The 18767-nt window shown below is 53.3% G+C and overlaps 1 protein-coding gene across 1 annotated transcript in view; it reads left to right on the forward strand.

The window, feature by feature from the left end:
* LOC147081739 (KIF-binding protein-like) overlaps positions 1–18767 on the forward strand; it is a 140354-nt gene that overhangs the window by 3635 nt on the left and 117952 nt on the right. Inside the window, exon 2 of the mRNA XM_085980731.1 lies at positions 2395–2474. Within this exon, the coding sequence (XP_085836857.1) occupies positions 2395–2474 (80 nt within the window). The remainder of the gene's footprint in view (positions 1–2394; positions 2475–18767) is intronic.

Genomic DNA, 18767 nt, shown 5'->3' on the forward strand with positions numbered 1-18767 from the left:
AGTTCAATACTGCTTAAGCCAGCCAGTTCATTACTGCTAGCGTCTGAATCGGACTCCTGTTCGGCCACCTTGTGTACCTTTGCGTATTTTCCTTGCGGTGACTTCTTGTTGCTGGTCTTCTTCCCTGACCTGCATACTCTAGCTATATGTCCAAGCCTACCACATGTTCTGCATTCTTGGTTTTTAAACCAACACTGGTTCTGATCATGCGTTGTCTTTCCACAACGATAACATTTGCCAGAACTCTCACCCAATTTGTGTGCACTGAGCTCCGGTGACCGTAGCTGCATTACTGCCGTGCCTCTCGCTGCGGCTTCGTGTGCTGCTGCCATAGTGACCGCCTTCTCAAGCGTCAGCTCATTCTCCTCGAGCAGTCGCTTTTGTGTATCCTGTTTAAATAAACCACACACAAATTTGTCTCGTAGTGCATCTGTCAGTCCCGTTCCAAACTGGCAATATTTCGCTAATTTACGCAATTCCAGCAAATATTCAGCATTGCTTTCATGCTGTAGCTGCCTTCTGTCGTAAAATTTAAATCGTTCCGCTAGCATCAGCGGCGTGGGGTTTAGATGATCTTTCAGGACAGTAACAATCTCATCGAACGTCTTATCCGCCGGTTCATCTGGTGATAACAGGTGTTTCAATTGCCCGTATGTCTTCGCACCCATTAAATTTAATAATGTTAGAGCTTTATCTTGGTCACGAATTTTATTGGCCTTACAATAATTTTTTACTCTTTCAACATATATGGCCCAATCTTCGAGGTCACTATCAAAGGTGCTAATATTCCCGTGTTTAGGCATTGTAGATTTGCAATTTCTCAGATTTTATTTTGTTTACTTGTTATCAAAGATGGCGGCTTCCCGCTCTTGCCGTCGTCCTCCGCCCACAAAATGGCGGTTTTCCCGCGCTTGGCAGTCTTCACCCGTCCCCCGACGCCGTCTCCCTTCAGCCCCCGAGTGCGGCCCTTATCTTCGCCGCGATCGCCCGAGTGCGGCCCTTATCAGCGGATGCGATCGATGGCCCGGCTGCGCCTCGCACTTGAAAGCGGCCCGGCCCTTATCAGTGCTTGCGATCGATGGCCCGGCTGCGCCTCGCACTCCAAAGCCCTTATCTCCCGATCGCGATCGATGGCCCGCGCTGTGCACCGCGGCTCTCGCGCCTTCAATTTCTGCAGCCGCTGCCCTTTCAGCCCGAGTGCGGCCCTTATCGGTGGTTGCGATCGATGGCCCGGCTGCGCCCCTCACTTCAAAGCGGCCCGGCCCTTATCTGCCGATCGCTATCGCCCTGTACCTCTGTCTTCCCCCAGCCCTGTCTTCTACTCCGGTTCACAAGCTGATGGAGGCTTAAGGGTCCTAATGCCTGTCGCTTCCATTGGGGTGGTGTGGTTTGAAACCTCTCTTCAACCGCCGTGGAATAACTGCCGCAGGGTAAGAACCTGACTCGTCGCCAGTGTTAAGTCTGTGAATTATTTAGTTAATTAAGACACAGACTAATGAGTAACAATAAAACAGGTCTTTACTGGTTGGAGGTAGGGACTATACTGAATACAAGATTACTGCACAGTGCTTATATACCGGTGTGTTCACCCCCGGTATTACGTCTACAGCAGCCTGAGAAAGTAGTACATCTCTTAAGGTGGAACAGGCTTAAGCTCTCCTAAGGTGGAACAGGTTACATACACAACAGGGATCTCATTGAAACATACAACATTTTTACAGGGCTTGACAGGGTAGATGCAGGGAGGATGTTTCCGCTGGCTGGGGAGTCTAGAACCAGGGGTCACAGTCTCAGAATAAGGGGTCGGCCATTTAGGACTGAGATGAGGAGAAATTTCTTCACTCAGAGGGTGGTGAATCTTTGGAATTCTCTACCCCAGAGGGCTGTGGAGGCTCAGTCGTTGAGTATATTCAGGACAGAGATCGATGGATTTTTGAATATTAAGGGAATCAAGGGATATGGGGATAGTGCAGGAAAGTGGAGTTGAAGTAGATGATCAGCCATGATCTTATTGAATGGCGGAGCAGGCTCAAGGGGCCAAATGGGCTACTCCTTCCCCTAATTCTTATGTTAGTTTCATGGTCACCATTACTGATACTAGCTTTTTATTCCAGATTTATTTAAATAACTGAATTTAAATTCCCCAGCTGTCGCGGGATTTGAACACATGTCTCTGGATGATCAGTCCAGGCCTCTGGATTACTAGCCCAGTGACATAACCACTATGCATCCGTTCCTGGGTGAGGTGCCCGCCAGCTGCTGTGAAACTGGTGCCTTCAGGAGAGGAGGGGGAACTGGGTGAAGAAAGGAACACTGGCCAGTGATTGCAGAGGAAGGAGATGTGTGAATATAAGTCAGCAGCTGTGTAAAGCCAGTGTGTTATTTATTGTTTAGATCGGGACTCCACCGTTGGATACCCATGAGCACTTCCTGGCAGAAGAAGAGAGGCTGAGTGAGCAGGAGAGACATAAAAGGTAGGGTGGTTCTAGACGTGCATTCGTCAGAGATTGGACATTGAGTTTGTTTGTAAACTCCTGAGAGTCTCGCAAGTTCTGAGTGCCAGGAAGTGTGTTACTAAGATTATATAGAAACTTTGTGTGCCAACTCATGACAGAGCAAATGAGACTGAAGTTCAGCGACTTATTAGTTTATCTTTTACCTCTTGTCTAACGAACCTAGTTGAATTTTTTGAGGGGGTAACTAACATGGTAGATAAGGGAGTGTCAATGGATGTTATTTATGTGGACTTGGAGAAGGCATTGGACAAGGTTCCACACAAGAGACTGTTAACAAAAATGAGCGCATGGAATTGGAGGCAACCTATTGACATGGGTAGGGAATTGGTTAGGAGGTCGGAGACAGAGTAAGCATAATGGGTGTGTACTCAAATTGGCAGGATATGACTAGTGGTGTCCCCCGGGGGCGTGTCCTGGGGCTTCAGCTTTTCACTATGTTTATAAATGTCATGGATGAAACAATAGAGAGCCAGATCTCGAAGTTTGCTGATGACACTAAGTTAGGTGGCACAGTGTAGTGTAGATGGGATCAGAAAGTTGCAAAGCGACATTGATGGATTGAGTGAGCGGACAAAACTGTGGCAGATGCCGTTCAATGTGGGGAATTGTGAGGTCCTCCATTATGGACCTAAGAAAGATAAATCGGAGTATTTTCTCAATGGCAAGAAGCTCAGAACTGTGGAGGAGCAAAGAGATTTAGGGGCCCAAGTGCAGAAATCACTAACAGCTAGTGGACAAGTCCAAAAAATAATGAAACAGGTGAGTGACATTTATCTCAAGAGGGCTGGAATACAAAGAGGTGTAAAGTGATGTTGCAGCTGTACAGAGCTCTGGTTAGACTCCATCTGGACACTGCGTTCAGTTCTGGGCACCGGGCCTCAGGAAGGATAGGTTGGGCTTGGAGGAGGTGCAGCGCAGATTCACCAGAATGATATCGGGGAACCTTCCAGTGAACAAATGATCCTTAGCACAAAAACCCTTCCTGCAGAATTCTGCAATAGGGATCCATCTCCTGCGAGGGGCCGAGGAACTTTTAGACTTAGCTTCAAAATTGATCGGCTCTCTCATTTGCTTTAGTTGGTAAAGATACTGCCCCGTGTGTAAATGACCATTCACCGCCCCATGTGTAACTTAACCATTCACCGCCCCGTGTGTAACTTACCATTCACCGCCCCATGTGTAAATGACCATTCACCGCCCCGTGTGTAACTTACCATTCACCGCCCCGTGTGTAACTGACCATTCACTGCCCTGTGTGTAACTGACCGTTCACTGCCCCGTGTGCAACTGACCATTCACCGCCCCGTGTGGAACTGACCGTTAACCGCCCCGTGTGTAACTGACCGTTAGCCGCCCCGTGTGTAACTGACCGTTCACGGCCCGTGTGTAACTGACCGTTAGCCGCCCCGTGTGTAACTGACCATTCACCGCCCCGTGTGTAACTGACCGTTCACGGCCCGTGTGTAACTGACCATTCACCGCAATGTGTGTAACTGACCATTCACCACCCTGTGTGTAACTGACCATTCACCGCCCCGTGTGTAACTGACCATTCACCGCAATGTGTGTAACTGACCATTCACCGCCCCGTGTGTAACTGACCATTCACCGCAATGGCCCAGTAATTCGGGTCCAAATGCGTGAGTACGGTCTGGGTACTCACGCATCTGGCCGGATGAAATGCCGGCGTTCAGGAAACACCGTGCATGTGGAGAACGCCGGCATTTCCGGTCCTCTGAACGAAGGGGTTCAGAGGCACAGCGCGTGCGACTGCACAGGCAGCGCGTGCGCAGTGAACTTCGTCGATTTCATTCATGGATTCAGTGAGGGTAAGTCCTTACAAGTTACACTTGAAAAAAGCATGTGTAAAGTTGTTCCAAGGCTGCGGAGGAAGATATATTTTATCGTGGAGCTTCTGAAAGGCAATATTTTTGTTTGGGAAAGTGAGGAAAGTTATTTTAAGAAATGCTGAGGTTAGTTTTAAAGTGAAATTTTTTTTTTTAAACGGGTTTTCAGTACAGTAGGTAGAAGGAGCAATTGTGGCTGTGTGAATTGAATGTGAGAATGAGTGTTCTAAAATGAGTAATGTAACATTTCCAACACTTTTAAGATAGAAACTTTTCATCAGTAATAAGTGATTATGTATGTATGTCCGCATATATTCCTTTCCGTATATGTATGTATGTTTTATATTCCTTTACTTATGTGTATGTATGTTTTTAATTATGATTTTCCAATAAGTTACTTTCTCTGAAAGTCATAATTAAATACATACATTCATACACATAAGTAAAGGAATATATACATACACGCAAAGGAATATATACAGACATACATACATAATTACTTAAAAGAATATATTACTGATGAAAAGTTTCTTTCTTAAAAATGTTGGAGTCATTTTCACATTTAATGAACACAGCAAATTCAATTCACATTGCCACAATTGATCCTTCTACCTACAGTACTGAAAACCCGTTTTAAAAAACAAAAATAAACTTTAAAACTTACCTCAGCATTTCTTAAAATACCTTTCCTCCCTTTCCCAAACAACCGCAGCCTCTGGAGCAACTGTACTCATGCTTTTTTCATGTGTAAGTTGTAAGGACTTGACCTCACTGAAAGCACGAATGAAAGCGGCGAATTTTACTGCGCACGCGCTGCCTGTACAGTCGCACGCGTTCTGCCTCTGAACCCCTTCGTTCAGAGGACAGGAAATGCCGGTTTTCCCCGCATGCGCTGTGCATGCTGAAAACCGGCATTTCCTCCGGACAGACGCGTAAGTACCCCGACCGTACTCGCGCGTTTGGAAGGGAATTACTGGGCCAACATTTTACATGTCAATAAAATGAAAAATTTAACAATTGCACGATTTGCCCCCTCGCATCTGCGACTGAGGGTCCAAGGAGGTGCATTGCGCAACAGGTCATCGTCGTACGTATCCTCACACTGTTCCCTTTCGGGAACTGTATGAAGTGGTGGAAGGATTTCTGGCCACGTTAACACTCCTTCCGTGACCATAACCATCTTCATACCAGTCATTAGGGTGGTTAGTCCTATGGCGTGAGGGTTTTACGGGCTCCCACAACCCATCTGATGGGGGGGGGGCCACCCACACCCGCGGACGCAAGTATCCCGCTGGATGCCCACCCAGAATTTATAGTTGGAGCTCCGACTCCACTTGCCGGGACTGTCTGGAGCGGGGTTCGAAACCCTACTCCTTCTGGCCCAGCGGCGGGGATGCTTACCGCTACGCAAAAGGCCCACTCCGCGCAAAAGGTGACACCCATACGTTTCCTGCGCCTTTTCCCTTCCCGTGACTGGAGCTCTATGCTGCCACTTGAAAGACCAAGCTATCGTCTGTCCTTTTTGCGGCGCCTTTGACTTCTCATTACCAATGATGAGCAGGCGCTGCGCCTCCACCTCTTTGAGGAGATTGCTGAGGTCATCATCAGTTCAATTGTGAGTTCTTTTAATGCCGTGAATTGTGCTCATTCCAGCCATTTCACGTTGCTAATCGGATTGGGCCTTTGGCGTAGCGGTAGGATCCCCGCCGCTGGGCCAGACGGGGTAGGGTTTCGAACCCCGCTCCACACAGTCCCGGCAAGTGGAGTCAGAGCTCCGGCTCTAAATTCTGGGTTGACATCCAGTGGGATATTTGCGTCCGTGGGTGTGGGTGGCCCCCCCTCCTTGTATAGCTTGTGGGAGCCCGTAAAACCCTCCCGCCATAGGACTAACCACCCTAATGGCTGGTTCAAAGATGGTTACGATCACGGAATGAGTGTTAATCACGGCCATAAATCCTTCCACCGCTTCATACAGTTCCCCAAAGGGGTACGTATGACGACGACATTGGTAAATAAATAAATGGAATAAAAAAAATTATTTTAGGGCTTTTAAAAGTCTTTAAATTGCTTTAATTCTGTTTAAAACTACTTCAGATTCTTCAAAATAATGTAAACGTTTTTAAAAGCTTATAAAAGTTACCAAAAGCTTCATAAAAATACCAAAAACCTATTTAAAATGCTGCTTTGCATGTAAAAATGCTTAGCAGCTTGTGAGAAACATTGGGGGCGTGCCCTATTAAACTGAGACCTCAAGGGGCGTGTCTCACTTGCACAGCGCGCTCCAGGCTTCGCGCTGGCTGCACTCCTGGGCGGCCTGACGTCAGACGCTGCCCGGGATTCTTCTTTTTCAAACACGAATTCCAGGCGTCCCTGGAGGTGAAATGTCAGCGCGTCGGGTAAGTGCATATACGGGGCTTGCGCGCGCGGCAAGCCACCGACCCGAATTACTGGGCCAATGTGTATAACTGACCATTCACCGCCCCGTGTGTAACTGACCATTCACCGCCCCGTGTGTAACTGACCATTCACCGCAATGTGTGTAACTGACCATTCACCGCCCCGTGTGTAAATGACCATTCACCGCAATGTGTGTAACTGACCATTCACCGCCCCGTGTGTAACTGACCATTCACCGCCCCGTGTGTAACTGACCATTCACCGCAATGTGTGTAACTGACCATTCACCGCCCCGTGTGTAACTGACCATTCATCGCCCCTGTGTAACTGACCATTCACCGCCCCGTGTGTAACTGACGATTCACCGTCCGGTGTGTAACTGACCACTGACCACCCCGTCTGTAACTGACCATTCACCGCCCCGTGTGCAACTGACCATTCACCGCCCCGTGTGTATCTGACCATTCACCGCCCCGTGTGTAACTGACCATTCACCGCCCCGTGTGTAACTGACCGTTCACCGCCCCGTGTGTAACTGACCGTTCACCGCCCCGTGTTACTGACCGTTCACCGCCCCGTGTGTAACTGACCGTTCACGGCCCGTGTGTAACTGACCGTTCACCGCCCCGTGTGTAACTGACCGTTCACCGCCCCGTGTGTAACTGACCATTCACCGCAATGTGTGTAACTGACCATTCACCGCCGCGTGTGTAACTGACCATTCACATTCCGGTGTGTAACTGACCACTGAGCGCCCCGTGTGTATCTGACCATTCACCACCCCGTGTGTAACTGACCGTTCACCGCCCCGAGTGTATCTGACCATTCACCGCCCCGTGTGTAACTGACCACTGACCGCCCCGTGTGTATCTGACCATTCACCGCCCTGTGCGTAACTGACCGTTCACTGCCCCTGTGTAACTGACCGTTCACAGCCCGTGTGTAACTGACCGTTCACCGCCCCATGTGTAACTGACCATTCACCGCCCCGTGTGTAACTGACCATTCACCGCCATGTGTAACTGACCATTCACTGCCCTTTCTGTAACTGACCATTCACCGCCCTTTCTGTAACTGACCGTTCACCGCCCCGTGTGTAACTGACCATTCACCGCCCCGTGTGTAACTGACCATTCACCGCCCCGTGTTTAACTGACCATTCACCGCAATGTGTGTAACTGACCGCTCACCGCCCCGTGTGTAACTGACCCTTCACCGCCCCGTGTGTAACTGACCATTCACCGCAATGTGTGTAACTGAGCATTCACCGCCCCATGTGTAACTGACCATTCACTGCCCCGTGTGTAACTGACCATTCACCGCAATGTGTGTAACTGACCATTCACCGCCCCGTGTGTAACTGACCATTCACCGCCCCTGTGTAACTGACCATTCACCGCCCCGTGTGTAACTGACCATTCACCGCCATGTGTGTAACTGACCATTCACCAGCCCGTGTGTAACTGACCATTCACCGCCCCGTGTGTAACTGACCATTCACCGCAATGTGTGTAACTGACCATTCACCGCCCCGTGTGTAACTGACCATTCACCGCCCCGTGTGTAACTGACCATTCACCGCCCCGTGTGTAACTGACCATTCACCGCAATGTGTGTAACTGACCATTCACTGCCCCGTGTGTAACTGACCATTCACCGCCCCTGTGTAACTGACCATTCACCGCCCCGTGTGTAACTGACCATTCACCGCCCCGTGTGTAACTGACCATTCACCGCCCCGTGTGTAACTGACCATTCACCGCCCCGTGTGTATCTGACCATTCACCGCCCCGTGTATAACTGACCACTGACCGCCCCGTGTGAAACTGACCATTCACCGCAATGTGTGTAACTGACCATTCACCGCCGCGTGTGTAACTGACCATTCACCGTCCGGTGTGTAACTGACCACAGACCGCCCCGTGTGTATCTGATCATTCACCGCCCCGTGTGTAACTGACCGTTCACCGCCCCGAGTGTATCTGACCATTCACCCCCCCGTGTGTAACTGACCACTGACCGCCCCGTGTGTATCTAACCATTCACCGCCTTGTGTGTAACTGACCGTTCACAGCCCGTGTGTAACTGACCGTTCACCGCCCCATGTGTAACTGACCATTCACCGCCATGTGTAACTGACCATTCACCGCCCTTTCTGTAACTGACCGTTCACCGCAATGTGTGTAACTGACCATTCACCGCCCCGTGTGTAACTGACCATTCACCGCCCCGTGTGTAACTGACCATTCACCGCCCCGTGTGTAACTGACCGTTCACCGCCCCGTGTGTAACTGACCCTTTACCGCCCCGTGTGTAACTGACCGTTCACGGCCCGTGTGTAACTGACCGTTCACCGCCCCGTGTGCAACTGACCATTCACCGCAATGTGTGTAACTGACCATTCACCGCCCCGTATGTAACTGACCATTCACCGCCCCGTGTGTAACTGACCATTCACCGCCCCGTGTGTAACTGACCATTCACCGCCCCGTGTGTAACTGACCATTCACCGCCCCGTGTGTAACTGACCATTCACCGTCCGGTGTGTAACTGACCGCCCCGTGTGTAACTGACCATTCACCGTCCGGTGTGTAACTGACCATTCATCGCCCCGTGTGTAACTGACCATTCACCCCCCCCCCATGTGTAACTGACCATTCACCGCCCCGTGTGTATCTGACCGTTCACCGCCCCGTGTGTAACTGACCGTTCACCGCCCCGAGTGTAACTGATCGTTCACCGCCCCGAGTGTAACTGATCGTTCACCGCCCCGTGTGTAACTGACCATTCACCGCCATGTGTAACTCACCATTCACCGCCCTTTGTGTAACTGACCGTTCACCGCCCCGTGTGTAACTGACCATTCACCGCCCCGTGTGTAACTGGCCGTTCACCGTCCAGTCTGTAACTGACCGCTCACCGCCCCGTGTGTAACTGACCATTCACCGCCCCGTGTGTAACTGACCATTCACTGTCCAGTCTGTAACTGACCATTCACCGCAATGTGTGTAACTGACCATTCACCGCCCCGTGTGTAACTGACCATTCACCGCCCCTGTGTAACTGACCATTCACCGCCCCGTGTGTAACTGACCATTCACCGCCCCGTGTGTAACTGACCATTCACCGCCCCGTGTGTATCTGACCATTCACCGCCCCGTGTATAACTGACCACTGACCGCCCCGTGTGAAACTGACCATTCACCGCAATGTGTGTAACTGACCATTCACCGCCGCGTGTGTAACTGACCATTCACCGTCCGGTGTGTAACTGACCACAGACCGCCCCGTGTGTATCTGATCATTCACCGCCCCGTGTGTAACTGACCGTTCACCGCCCCGAGTGTATCTGACCATTCACCCCCCCGTGTGTAACTGACCACTGACCGCCCCGTGTGTATCTAACCATTCACCGCCTTGTGTGTAACTGACCGTTCACTGCCCCTGTGTAACTGACCGTTCACAGCCCGTGTGTAACTGACCGTTCACCGCCCCATGTGTAACTGACCATTCACCGCCATGTGTAACTGACCATTCACCGCCCTTTCTGTAACTGACCGTTCACCGCCCCGTGTGTAACTGACCATTCACCGCCCCGTGTGTAACTGACCGTTCACCGCCCCGTGTGTAACTGACCCTTTACCGCCCCGTGTGTAACTGACCGTTCACGGCCCGTGTGTAACTGACCGTTCACCGCCCCGTGTGTAACTGACCATTCACCGCAATGTGTGTAACTGACCATTCACCGCCCCGTATGTAACTGACCATTCACCGCCCCGTGTGTAACTGACCATTCACCGCAATGTGTGTAACTGACCATTCACCGCCCCGTGTGTAACTGACCATTCACCGCCCCGTGTGTAACTGACCATTCACCGTCCGGTGTGTAACTGACCACTGACCGCCCCGTGTGTAACTGACCATTCACCGTCCGGTGTGTAACTGACCATTCATCGCCCCGTGTGTAACTGACCATTCACCCCCCCCATGTGTAACTGACCACCGCCCCGTGTGTATCTGACCGTTCACCGCCCCGTGTGTAACTGACCGTTCACCGCCCCGAGTGTAACTGATCGTTCACCGCCCCGAGTGTAACTGACCGTTCACCGCCCCGTGTGTGACTGACCATTCACCGCCCCATGTGTAACTGACCGTTCACCGCAATGTGTGTAACTGACCGTTCACCGCCCCGTGTGTAACTGACCATTCACCACAATGTGTGTAACTGACCGTTCACGGCCCGTGTGTAACTGACCGTTCACGGCCCGTGTGTAACTGACCGTTCACCGCCCCGTGTGTAACTGACCATTCACCGCAATGTGTGTAACTGACCATTTACCGCCCCGTATGTAACTGACCATTCACCGCCCCGTGTGTAACTGACCATTCACCGCAATGTGCGTAACTGACCAGTCACCGGCCCAGTGTGTATCTGACCATTCACCGCCCAGTGTGTATCTGACCATTCACCGCCCTGTGTGTAACTGACCATTCACCGCCCCGTGTGTAACTGACCATTCACCGCCCCGTGTGTAACTGACCATTCACCGCCCCGTGTGTAACTGACCATTCACCGTACGGTGTGTAACTGACCACTGACCGCCCCGTGTGTAACTGACCATTCACCGTCCGGTGTGTAACTGACCATTCACCGCCCGGTGTGTAACTGAACACTGACCGCCCCGTGTGTAACTGACCATTCACCGCCCCGTGTGTAACTGACCGTTCACCGCCCCGTGTGTAACTGACCGTTCACCGCCCCGTGTGTAACTGACCGTTCACCGCCCCGTGTGTAACTGACCGTTCACCGCCCCGTGTGTAACTGACCGTTCACCGCCCCGTGTGTAATTGACCGTTCACGGCCCGTGTGTAACTGACCGTTCACCGCCCCGTGTGTAACTGACCATTCACCGCCCCGTGTGTAACTGACCATTCACCGCCCCGTGTGTAACTGACCGTTCACCGCCCCGTATGTAACTGACCATTCACCGCCCCGTGTGTAACTGACCATTCACCACAATGTGTGTAACTCACCATTCACCGCCCCGTGTGTAACTGACCATTCACCGCAATGTGTGTAACTGACCGTTCACCGCCCCGTGTGTAACTGACCATTCACCGCAATGTGTGTAACTGACCATTCACCGCCCCGTATGTAACTGACCATTCACCGCCCCGTGTGTAACTGACCATTCACCGCAATGTGTGTAACTGACCGTTCACCGGCCCGTGTGTAACTGACCGTTCACGGCCCGTGTGTAACTGACCGTTCACCGCCCCGTGTGCAACTGACCGTTCACCGCCCCGTGTGCAACTGACCGTTCACCGCCCCGTGTGTAACTGACCATTCACCGCAATGTGTGTAACTGACCATTTACCGCCCCGTATGTAACTGACCATTCACCGCCCCATGTGTAACTGACCATTCAGCGCAATGTGTGTAACTGACCATTCACCGCCCCATGTGTAACTGACCATTCACCGCCCCGTGTGTAACTGACCATTCACCGCCCAGTGTGTATCTGACCATTCACCACCCCGTGTGTAACTGACCATTCACCGCCCCGTGTGTAACTGACCATTCACCGCCCCGTGTGTAAGTGACCATTCACCGCCCCGCGTGTAACTGACCATTCACCGTACGGTGTGTAACTGACCACTGACTGCCCCGTGTGTAACTGACCATTCACCGCAATGTGTGTAACTGACCATTCACCGCCCCGTATGTAACTGACCATTCACCGCCCCGTGTGTAACTGACCATTCACCGCCCCGTGTGTAACTGACCATTCACCGCCCCGTGTGTAACTGACCATTCACCGCCCCGTGTGTAACTGACCATTCACCGTCCGGTGTGTAACTGACCACTGACCGCCCCGTGTGTAACTGACCATTCACCGTCCGGTGTGTAACTGACCATTCATCGCCCCGTGTGTAACTGACCATTCACCCCCCCCCCATGTGTGACTGACCATTCACCGCCCCGTGTGTATCTGACCGTTCACCGCCCCGTGTGTAACTGACCGTTCACCGCCCCGAGTGTAACTGATCGTTCACCGCCCCGAGTGTAACTGATCGTTCACCGCCCCGTGTGTAACTGACCATTCACCGCCATGTGTAACTCACCATTCACCGCCCTTTGTGTAACTGACCGTTCACCGCCCCGTGTGTAACTGACCATTCACCGCCCCGTGTGTAACTGGCCGTTCACCGTCCAGTCTGTAACTGACCGCTCACCGCCCCGTGTGTAACTGACCATTCACCGCCCCGTGTGTAACTGACCATTCACCGCCCCGTGTGTAACTGACCATTCACTGTCCAGTCTGTAACTGACCATTCACCGCAATGTGTGTAACTGACCATTCACCGCCCCGTGTGTAACTGACCATTCACCCCCCCCATGTGTAACTGACCACCGCCCCGTGTGTATCTGACCGTTCACCGCTCCGTGTGTAACTGACCGTTCACCGCCCCGAGTGTAACTGATCGTTCACCGCCCCGAGTGTAACTGATCGTTCACCACCCCGTGTGTAACTGACCATTCACCGCCATGTGTAACTGACCATTCACCGCCCTTTGTGTAACTGACCGTTCACCGCCCCGTGTGTGACTGACCATTCACCGCCCCATGTGTAACTGACCGTTCACCGCAATGTGTGTAACTGACCGTTCACCGCCCCGTGTGTAACTGACCATTCACCGGCCCGAGTGTAACTGACCATTCACCGCCCCGTGTGTATCTGACCGTTCACCGCCCCGTGTGTAACTGACCATTCACCGCCCCGTGTGTGACTGACCATTCACCGCCCCGTGTGTAACTGACCATTCACCGCCCCGTGTGTAACTGACCATTCACCGCCCCGTTTGTAACTGACCCTTCACCGCCCAGTGTGTAACTGACCGTTCACGGCCCGTGTGTAACTGACCGTTCACCGCCCCGTGTGGAACTGACCATTCACCGCAATGTGTGTAACTGACCATTCACCGCCCCGTATGTAACTGACCATCACTGCGCCGTGTGTAACTGACCATTCACCGCAATGTGTGTAACTGACCATTCAGCGCCCCGTGTGTAACTGACCATTCACCGCCCCGTATGTAACTGACCATTCACCGCGCCATGTGTAACTGACCATTCACCGCAATGTGTGCAACTGACCATTCAGCGCCCCGTGGGTAACTGACCATTCGCCGCCCCGTGTGTAACTGACCGATCACCGCAATGTGTGCAACTGACCATTCACCGCCCCGTGTGCAACTGACCATTCACCGCCCCGTGTGTAACTGACCATTCACCGCCCCGTGTGTAACTGACCATTCACCGCAATGTGTGTAACTGACCAGTCACCGCCCCGTGTGTAACTGACCATTCACCGCCCCGTGTGTAACTGACCATTCACCGCCCCGTGTGTAACTGACCATTCACCGCCCCTTGTGTAACTGACCATTCACCGCCCGGTGTGTAACTGACCACTGACCGCCCCGTGTGTAACTGACCATTCACCGTCCGGTGTGTAACTAACCATTCGCCGCCCCGTGTGTAACTGACCGTTCACCGTCCGGTGTGTAACTGACCACTGAACGCCCCGTGTGTGACTGACCATTCACTGCCCCGTGTGTAACTGACCGTGCACCGCCCCGTGTGTAACTGACCGTGCACCGCCCCGTGTGTAACTGACCGTTCATTGCCCCGTGTGTAACTGACCGTGCACCGCCCCGTGTGTAACTGGCCATTCAGTGCCCCGTGTGTAACTGACCGTGCACCGCCCCGTGTGTAACTGACCGTGCACCGCCCCGTGTGTAACTGACCATTCACCGCCCCGTGTGCAACTGACCGTTCACCGCCCCATGTGCAACTGACCGTTCACCGCCCCGTGTGTAACTGACCATTCACCGCAATGTGTGTAACTGACCATTTACCGCCCCGTATGTAACTGACCATTCACCGCCCCATGTGTAACTGACCATTCAGCGCAATGTGTGTAACTGACCATTCACCGCCCCATGTGTAACTGACCATTCACCGCCCCGTGTGTAACTGACCATTCACCGCCCAGTGTGTATCTGACCATTCACCGCCCCGTGTGTAACTGACCATTCACCGCCCCGTGTGTAACTGACCATTCACCGCCCCGTGTGTAACTGACCATTCACCGCCCCGCGTGTAACTGACCATTCACCGTACGGTGTGTAACTGACCACTGACTGCCCCGTGTGTAACTGACCATTCACCGCAATGTGTGTAACTGACCATTCACCGCCCCGTATGTAACTGACCATTCACCGCCCCGTGTGTAACTGACCATTCACCGCCCCGTGTGTAACTGACCATTCACCGCCCCGTGTGTAACTGACCATTCACCGCCCGGTGTGTAACTGACCACTGACCGCCCCGTGTGTAACTGACCATTCACCGTCCGGTGTGTAACTGACCATTCATCGCCCCGTGTGTAACTGACCATTCACCCCCCCCCATGTGTAACTGACCATTCACCGCCCCGTGTGTATCTGACCGTTCACCGCCCCGTGTGTAACTGACCGTTCACCGCCCCGAGTGTAACTGATCGTTCACCGCCCCGAGTGTAACTGATCGTTCACCGCCCCGTGTGTAACTGACCATTCACCGCCATGTGTAACTCACCATTCACCGCCCTTTGTGTCACTGACCGTTCACCGCCCCGTGTGTAACTGACCATTCACCGCCCCGTGTGTAACTGGCCGTTCACCGTCCAGTCTGTAACTGACCGCTCACCGCCCCGTGTGTAACTGACCATTCACCGCCCCGTGTGTAACTGACCATTCACCGCCCCGTGTGTAACTGACCATTCACCGCCCCGTGTGTAACTGACCATTCACTGTCCAGTCTGTAACTGACCATTCACCGCAATGTGTGTAACTGACCATTCACCGCCCCGTGTGTAACTGACCATTCACCCCCCCCATGTGTAACTGACCACCGCCCCGTGTGTATCTGACCGTTCACCGCCCCGTGTGTAACTGACCGTTCACCGCCCCGAGTGTAACTGATCGTTCACCGCCCCGAGTGTAACTGATCGTTCACCACCCCGTGTGTAACTGACCATTCACCGCCATGTGTAACTGACCATTCACCGCCCTTTGTGTAACTGACCGTTCACCGCCCCGTGTGTGACTGACCATTCACCGCCCCATGTGTAACTGACCGTTCACCGCAATGTGTGTAACTGACCGTTCACCGCCCCGTGTGTAACTGACCATTCACCGGCCCGAGTGTAACTGACCATTCACCGCCCCGTGTGTATCTGACCGTTCACCGCCCCGTGTGTAACTGACCATTCACCGCCCCGTGTGTGACTGACCATTCACCGCCCCGTGTGTAACTGACCATTCACCGCCCCGTTTGTAACTGACCCTTCACCGCCCAGTGTGTAACTGACCGTTCACGGCCCGTGTGTAACTGACCGTTCACCGCCCCGTGTGGAACTGACCATTCACCGCAATGTGTGTAACTGACCATTCACCGCCCCGTATGTAACTGACCATTCACCGCGCCGTGTGTAACTGACCATTCACCGCAATGTGTGTAACTGACCATTCAGCGCCCCGTGTGTAACTGACCATTCACCGCCCCGTATGTAACTGACCATTCACCGCGCCATGTGTAACTGACCATTCACCGCAATGTGTGCAACTGACCATTCAGCGCCCCGTGGGTAACTGACCATTCGCCGCCCCGTGTGTAACTGACCAATCACCGCAATGTGTGCAACTGACCATTCACCGCCCCGTGTGCAACTGACCATTCACCGCCCCGTGTGTAACTGACCATTCACCGCCCCGTGTGTAACTGACCATTCACCGCAATGTGTGTAACTGACCAGTCACCGGCCCGTGTGTAACTGACCATTCACCGCCCCGTGTGTAACTGACCATTCACCGCCCCGTGTGTAACTGACCATTCACCGCCCCTTGTGTAACTGACCATTCACCGCCCGGTGTGTAACTGACCACTGACCGCCCCGTGTGTAACTGACCATTCACCGTCCGGTGTGTAACTAACCATTCGCCGCCCCGTGTGTAACTGACCGTTCACCGTCCGGTGTGTAACTGACCACTGAACGCCCCGTGTGTAACTGACCATTCACCGTCCGGTGTGTAACTGACCATTCACCGCCCGGTGTGTAACTGAACACTGACCGCCCCGTGTGTAACTGACCATTCACCGCCCCGTGTGTAACTGACCATTCACCGCCCCGTGTGTAACTGACCGTTCACCGCCCCGTGTGTAACTGACCATTCACCGCCCCGTGTGTAACTGACCGTTCACCGCCCCGTGTGTAACTGACCGTTCACCGCCCCGTGTGTAACTGACCGTTCACCGCCCCGTGTGTAACTGACCGTTCACCGCCCCGTGTGTAACTGACCGTTCACCGCCTTGTGTGTAACTGACCGTTCACCGCCCCGTGTGTAACTGACCGTTCACCGCCCCGTGTGTAACTGACCGTTCACCGCCCCGTGTGTAACTGACCCTTCACCGCCCCGTGTGTAACTGACCGTTCACCGCCCCGAGTGTAACTGACCGTTCACCGTCCCGTGTGTAACTGACCATTCACCGCCTTGTGTGTAACTGACCGTTCACTGCCCCTGTGTAACTGACCATTCACCGCCCAATGTGTAACTGACCGTTCACCGCCCCGTGTGTAACTGACCATTCACCGCAATGTGTGTAACTGACCATTCACCGCCCCGTGTGTAACTGACCATTCACCGTCCGGTGTGTAACTGACCATTCACCACCACGTGTGTAACTGACCACTGACCGCCCCCTGTGTATCTGACCATTCACCGCCCCGTGTGTAACTGACCGTTCACCGCCCCGAGTGTAACTGACCGTTCACCGTCCCGTGTGTAACTGACCATTCACCGCCTTGTGTGTAACTGACCATTCACTGCCCCTGTGTAACTGACCGTTCACAGCCCGTGTGTAACTGACCGTTCACCGCCCCGTGTGTAACTGACCATTCACCGCCCCGGTGTGTAACTGACCATCACCGCCATGTGTAACTGACCATTCACCGCCCCGTGTGTAACTGACCGTTCACCGCCCCGTGTGGAACTGACCGTTCACCGCCCCGTGTGTAACTGACCATTCACCGCCCCGTGTGTAACTGACCATTCACCGTACGGTGTGTAACTGACCACTGACCGCCCCGTGTGTAACTGACCATTCACCGTCCGGTGTGTAACTGACCATTCACCGCCCGGTGTGTAACTGAACACTGACCGCCCCGTGTGTAACTGACCATTCACCGCCCCGTGTGTAACTGACCATTCACCGCCCCGTGTGTAACTGACCGTTCACCGCCCCGTGTGTAACTGACGGTTCACCGCCCCGTGTGTAACTGACCGTTCACCGCCCCGTGTGTAACTGACCGTTCACCGCCCCGTGTGTAACTGACCGTTCACCGCCCCGTGTGTAACTGACCGTTCACCGCCCCGTGTGTAACTGACCGTTCACCGCCCCGTGTGTAACTGACCGTTCACCGCCCCGTGTGTAACTGACCGTTCACCGCCCCGTGTGTAACTGACCGTTCACCGCCCCGTGTGTAACTGACCGTTCACCGCCCCGTGTGTAACTGACCGTTCACCGCCCCGTGTGTAACTGACCATTCACCACAATGTGTGTAACTGACCGTTCACGGCCCGTGTGTAACTGACCGTTCACGGCCCGTGTGTAACTGACCGTTCACCGCCCCGTGTGTAACTGACCATTCACCGCAATGTGTGTAACTGACCATTTACCGCCCCGTATGTAACTGACCATTCACCGCCCCGTGTGTAACTGACCATTCACCGCAATGTGCGTAACTGACCAGTCACCGGCCCAGTGTGTATCTGACCATTCACCGCCCAGTGTGTATCTGACCATTCACCGCCCTGTGTGTAACTGACCATTCACCGCCCCGTGTGTAACTGACCATTCACCGCCCCGTGTGTAACTGACCATTCACCGCCCCGTGTGTAACTG

Source organism: Somniosus microcephalus, unplaced genomic scaffold (genome assembly GCF_052327205.1).
Source record: "Somniosus microcephalus isolate GS21.2 unplaced genomic scaffold, FLI_Smic_1.0 scaffold476, whole genome shotgun sequence".
NCBI lineage: Eukaryota > Metazoa > Chordata > Chondrichthyes > Squaliformes > Somniosidae > Somniosus > Somniosus microcephalus.